General features: G+C 42.3%; 1 protein-coding gene across 1 annotated transcript in view; it reads left to right on the forward strand.

Moving 5' to 3' along the window:
- The first annotated feature begins 1,421 nt into the window (after positions 1-1,421).
- LOC121709094 (dachshund homolog 2-like) overlaps positions 1,422-5,737 on the forward strand; it is a 59,364-nt gene continuing 55,048 nt past the window's right edge. Inside the window, exon 1 of the mRNA XM_042092166.1 lies at positions 1,422-2,090. Within this exon, the coding sequence (XP_041948100.1) occupies positions 1,612-2,090 (479 nt within the window). The 5' untranslated portion in view covers positions 1,422-1,611. The remainder of the gene's footprint in view (positions 2,091-5,737) is intronic.

A 5,737-nucleotide genomic window follows, 5' to 3' on the forward strand; every position in this document is an offset into this window, starting at 1 on the left:
TAAGAAAGATTTGCTTCCCACAGTTGATGCCCCCCCCCCCAAAAAAGGCTATAGGTTTCACCTACTGTAGGCTAGGTCTACATGATGTATGATACATAAAACATGCCTACATTATAGCTTAATGCAACATTAAATGCATTATATGGGGGTAAGCTTTTTGATTCAGTTCTCATGAGCCTCTCATGAGCACTCTGAGAAATATTTACCAAAACAGTCTGAGAGCCTTACAAACCCTACCCACACAATGGAAGAGTTATGTGTCACCCATTGCCTGTAAGAGGCAACCGTTCTGCACAGCAAAGACAAAAAGATCTGTGAAATTTCAACAGACAGTTAAATAACAGACTACATTCTTTTAAGACAAAAGGCGTGAATCATGGGCTTAAACAACTACTTCAGTTTACAATGGCTAACAGACAGCGTTCATGTTGGACTGAATGAAATGGACAATATCAGAGCATGATTCACTGGTCATCTTATCTTATACGGTAAAAGCCATTGGTGGTCTTACGTGCTGTTTCATGCCCTAGACAGTATTTTATGCTCATTTATGAAACAGGCAACATGTATGAAAGTAACAGTAGTAGGCTAGCAACTTTTGCGGGACAAGGGAAAGTGAACGCATTTATCCGCAGTGTTGTTTTCCACTGGTTTCCACTGCGTAGAGTAAACATGGTATTTTTACTTCTGGTTGCGCACAGGAGTGTTGTCTTTTTAAAGCAGACCTCAGGTCAAATGTAGAGGACGTAGTTACAGAATGAACGCAATGGTGGTAGCCTACGTTTACAAAATCAGCCTGACTTAAATGTAGGCCTATGCTTACGTAGAGTCTGAGGGGCAGTTGTAGTTTGTGACTTATTTTTAACGAACTCAAATAATAAATGTAGCCTATATAGTGTTTAGGGACGCCGGATCTAAACAGCAAAGCATGCAATTGCGAAAATCATATTTTTAGATTCATAATGATACAAATCGGAGCTTCAATATCGAAATCATTCCAAGGATGCTGACACATAACTAGCAATGAAGTGTACCTATAAATTAAAACTCAGTATCTCTCTGTTGTTAACTTAAATTACTGTTTTATATAGCCTTTGACCGGATGAGACACACAGTAGGTTATTCTATAGGCTTTCATACGGCATAGTCAGGACTCAGGTGATACTGTAACTGTATGTGTTGATAGAAAGCATGACAATTTATTTCCATGACCATCACTGATTTAATAGTTCGCGATAAGTTCAGGTCTATGCGCCGATACTGTTGCAGCAACTAATGACTCTTTGTGACCCGCCCTTTACAGACTGAACACCAATGGAATTCTCGGGCGTATGTTATTGCCTTCCTTGTTGGGAGACAGCGATGTCACTCCGCCTTGCAGTGGGCTGGCTAATTGAAGCCCTGAACGCAGGAGTGCTCATTGTACACCGACTTCCCACTTGCGAGGTAGGTAGCCTATTTGCTACTGCCGACAACTAGACCCGACCACGGTTGCATGTGAACCATCAAGAACGAAGAGAACCAGCGCAAGGAGAGAGAAAAGCGCAAGAGGGTGTACGTACGAGCGAGAGAGAGAGAAAGCGTACAGAAAGGAAAAAAACTTTAGTAACTATGGCCCTGTCAGCAACTCCCCCGGTGCTTTCGCCGACCTCCACTCCGGGGTCCGGCGGCTTATTCCGCCCAGATCCCCTGTACTCTAGTCCCGACGAGTCTCCCAGGCTGACAAGCAGCATGATCAACTCTTTCATCAACAGCGGAGGCGGCGGTGGTGGAAACGGGAACAGCTCCAGCGGCAATAACGAGTGCAAAATGGTGGAGGTCCATGGGGTCAAAGTAGCCTCTTTCACCGTGGACGGTCAGGAGCTAATATGCCTGCCGCAGGTTTTCGACCTCTTCTTGAAACATCTGGTCGGAGGGTTGCACACCGTGTACACCAAGCTGAAGCGCCTGGATATATGTCCCGTCGTCTGCACCGTGGAACAGGTCCGTATCCTTCGCGGTCTCGGGGCTATTCAGCCGGGCGTGAATCGTTGCAAACTCATCTCCCGCAAAGACTTCGAGGCTTTGTACAACGACTGCACAAATGCCAGGTAGGCTAAGTAAATACAATTTTTTTTTAGACCAGCTCACTTTTCCCTGTTCACTAACTGCATAAACTTAATCAGTCAAGTAGGCTTGGAATACCGCGTAACGGAAAAGTTTCCAAAGTTACTTTTCAACCCTTCCCTCTGGCTCCGTGGTGATGCAGTCTACATAATACCCGCATTCGTATATATCATTTTGATTCATTCGTGTGCTGTTTTATGTTTTAAAGATAAATTAAATCACGACTTTTGTCTGTAACTTTCAAACTTTAAATCCAACACCTGCAAGTCACCTTGCAAAGTAGGCTAACAGCACCTGCACCTCTGGCCCCTCCCCCTGCCCTAAAATGTTATTTATATTGTATATGTGCATCCATATGCTCTCCTTTAAATGAACTGGTAAATATCACAATAGGCAGTGTAACTGATGAACACTGGTCATATGTAGGTGCAGGATCAAGAGAGTCTTCAGTTTCCTTCTCTGGCTCTCCTGTGAAAATATCCTATTTCAGGGCAGAAAGGGTAACTGACAGCTTGAGATGAATTCATGAGGGTTTTATTTTCCTATTCTTTGTTCCTCCGAATACAGTCCAAGTATGTTGTGGATGAACCAGAACTGTGATTGCTAAGCCAAATAGTGGCTCGCACTAAATTGATCAGTTGATCATCCACCACTGTTCGCGCTTTTGCCCCTTCAAATGTGGTGTTGACCCAGCATTAACCTTCATTGTGGCGCAGCGCATCGCCCTAATGACAACATATAGCACAACGCAGGATAATAAAATGTTGGCGAAGACGGGTAAATGAAATTGGAACTACATGAAAGACGAATACAACAAAACAAATATAAAGATTATTTAAAGTGTATTACCACCGTATTTAAATACTAGTTATATGTAGTATTTTATTTCACTGATTGAGGAATTTATGGGGTCTGTTAACTGTTGGAAGTCGTCAACTTTTTCCCGTCGAAATGGTTTTAAACCTTTCACCGAAGTGCACGCGACAAATGAATGGACCTCATTATATAGCATGTCTAAGTGTTATTTCTGCTGGTAATTTTCTATAGTACAGTATTCTGCAGTACAGTGCTTCTACAGAAAATATTCAAGCTTCATTTAATCAGTGAAACTTTGGGTAGATACACTTGTCTTAAATTTCCCAGTATGTTTATTCATATTAAGTATGCTTAAAGGATAATTGCAATGCGTAATTATTGTTTTATTTATTCCTCTTTTCCCACCCTATGAAATCAATAGGTTAATCCACAGTAATGGAGAATAGCGTTAGCGCTTTATTATGGTTCAAAGTCTCATTTAAACTCGCTGGGAAAGGAGAGCCGTTGGCGTTGACTTACTATCGCACTTTACAAAGATGTTACTTATGGGAAGAACCCCAAATGAAGCCCCTGGCTTGGCTACACCCCTTGACCGTGATAAATAAATCAATGGTGCAGGTTTGAATGAATCGTCGCCAATGGCTTCTAGGCTCAGTTTGGTGTCTTGGTGTTATTCTTAGCTTGTTATCATGACAGATGCATTAGTGTTCCCATGCTCTCCCAGCAATGTCAGCGAGTGAGAGGGTGTAGGATATGTGTGTGTGTGTGTGTGTGTGTGTGTGCGCGTGTGCTTGTGCGAGTGTGTGTGTGTTATGGGGGAAGCAACTCTAAAGGGACCAATGACCCCTTTCCTCGAGACCTTTATCATCCCTGGACCTCGGGGCTTTGCTTTTATTGTCTGTTCGTACATAATTGCAACTTTTTTCAGCACATCACCTCAGGCCACTTTTGACAATAAGCCACGCTGATAATGTGCCACAAAAGACCAGGATGTCAATACACAAAAACATAAATGGCTTACAGACAGAGAGAGAGAGAGAGAGAGAGAGCAGGAGCTGCAGCCAGCATTACATTTCGAAATTGGCTACACCTATTTTGGATTGTCAAATTTGTGTCAAATCAAACAATGACTAAAACATTATGTGACATTTGATTAACATTCATATCAAATGAAATGTGGTCTGAAATTAAAAATGAGTTTTAAGGCTATGGTAGCCATATCCTGGATTGTGTTATTAACTACTTACGTGCAGTGCAAAAAAGGTAAATGTATTCACGATGACAAAATAAAAATACTTTTATTTTACTTTTATTTTAATGTCTAAATTTAAACACTTTAAACGTATGTAGAATTTTAAGTTTTATTTGGAGCAATGGTGCGTGGCCAACACCAATGCATTAATTTGATATCCGAATTTTACCAGTGTGCACAGGTCATGGTGTGCGTGTGTGTGTGTGTTTGCAGAAAATGCAAGGGTCCTGTCTTTCGTCTTAACATGCGCTTTTGTATATCGACAGAACAGAGGGTGAGACGTGTCACTCTACCAATTTTTCACTCTTTTGCGCTTTGAGATGGAGGGCAGAGAGCGCACTCGTGTACATGTCCAGATGGCCAGTTTGGGCAGGGTTCGGTAATTAACCTTTTAGCAACGCCCTCACAACCTTCAGAATCCCCTAGTTGCGTTATTGGGGTTTGTATTGTGCTGAATCAATCTGTTGTGCACATCCAATCTGCAGATATGCGTGCGGGTGTGCACAGAGGAACAGAGAGAGTGACAAGTTTCAAATTATTGTTTACATATTCCAAAAATATGCATAAAACTGATGTCAGCTGTTGTTAATAATATACTTCGAGGGTATGTGCATGTATGTTTAAACGGTAACACTATAGTGAACAGTTCACCTCAGACAGATTGGAGCTACTGGCAGCTAATGAAATTGCCGTAGCAATGGGCCGCTCCCGAATTGAATTTGCTCATCGCCATCGTTTTTTTTTTAACCTAGCAGCGCATCACCACCACCCTGGTTTTATAGTCAGATTTAAACATCATCCACTGTCCCACCACCAGATGGTTGTAACTAATGTGTTTGCGAACATCAGCCGTCCCCCTCCCCACCCCCTCTCTCGGCTCGACTCCCCTCCACTGGGCAAAGAGATGGAGAGATACGGCAGAGTGAGAGCGTGCACTCATTACCGAGACCTCTGAGCGGAGGGTCGGCGTGAGCGGGATACGGCGTCACCGGGAGACACTTGAAAAGTAATCAAAACATTTCGACGGGATCTTTAAACTGACACGACCAATTTGAATACTGGGGAAAATGTCCAAATCAGCAAACATTGGCGGCACTTAGGGACGCTTTTATGATTTCTCAGCGTGCAATTGATCTCCGGCGTTTTATTGCATTCATTATTTATTAAAAAGAATTTGCAAGCTAAACATAACGCTAAACTAGTTTACACTTGGGGACTGCACTTAGGAAATTGAATGGGAATTGCATTAGAGACGAACATCTGTGCTATTTTTCCAATCTTGTGTTTATGGGGGAGTGTTTTTTCTCTCAAAGGTGTATTGAATTAGTAATTTAAGTATTTTCCTACCAAGATGGAGAGAGACCAATTTTGAGACTAAAAGGACAGCAGGTGTCAGATCTAGAATAACTGCTGTATCTCGGTCAGGGCCCGCTGCTTCAGTTCAGGCAGTCACATCCAAATCCACACAGGACCCAGAACAGGCAATGATCAATGATCATTTCATGTAAATATTTGATTCTTCTGAAAGATTAACAGAAGTCATTTAACCCACCTGTATTTCTT

The sequence above is a fragment of the Alosa sapidissima genome, chromosome 5, assembly GCF_018492685.1.
Source record: "Alosa sapidissima isolate fAloSap1 chromosome 5, fAloSap1.pri, whole genome shotgun sequence".
NCBI lineage: Eukaryota > Metazoa > Chordata > Actinopteri > Clupeiformes > Clupeidae > Alosa > Alosa sapidissima.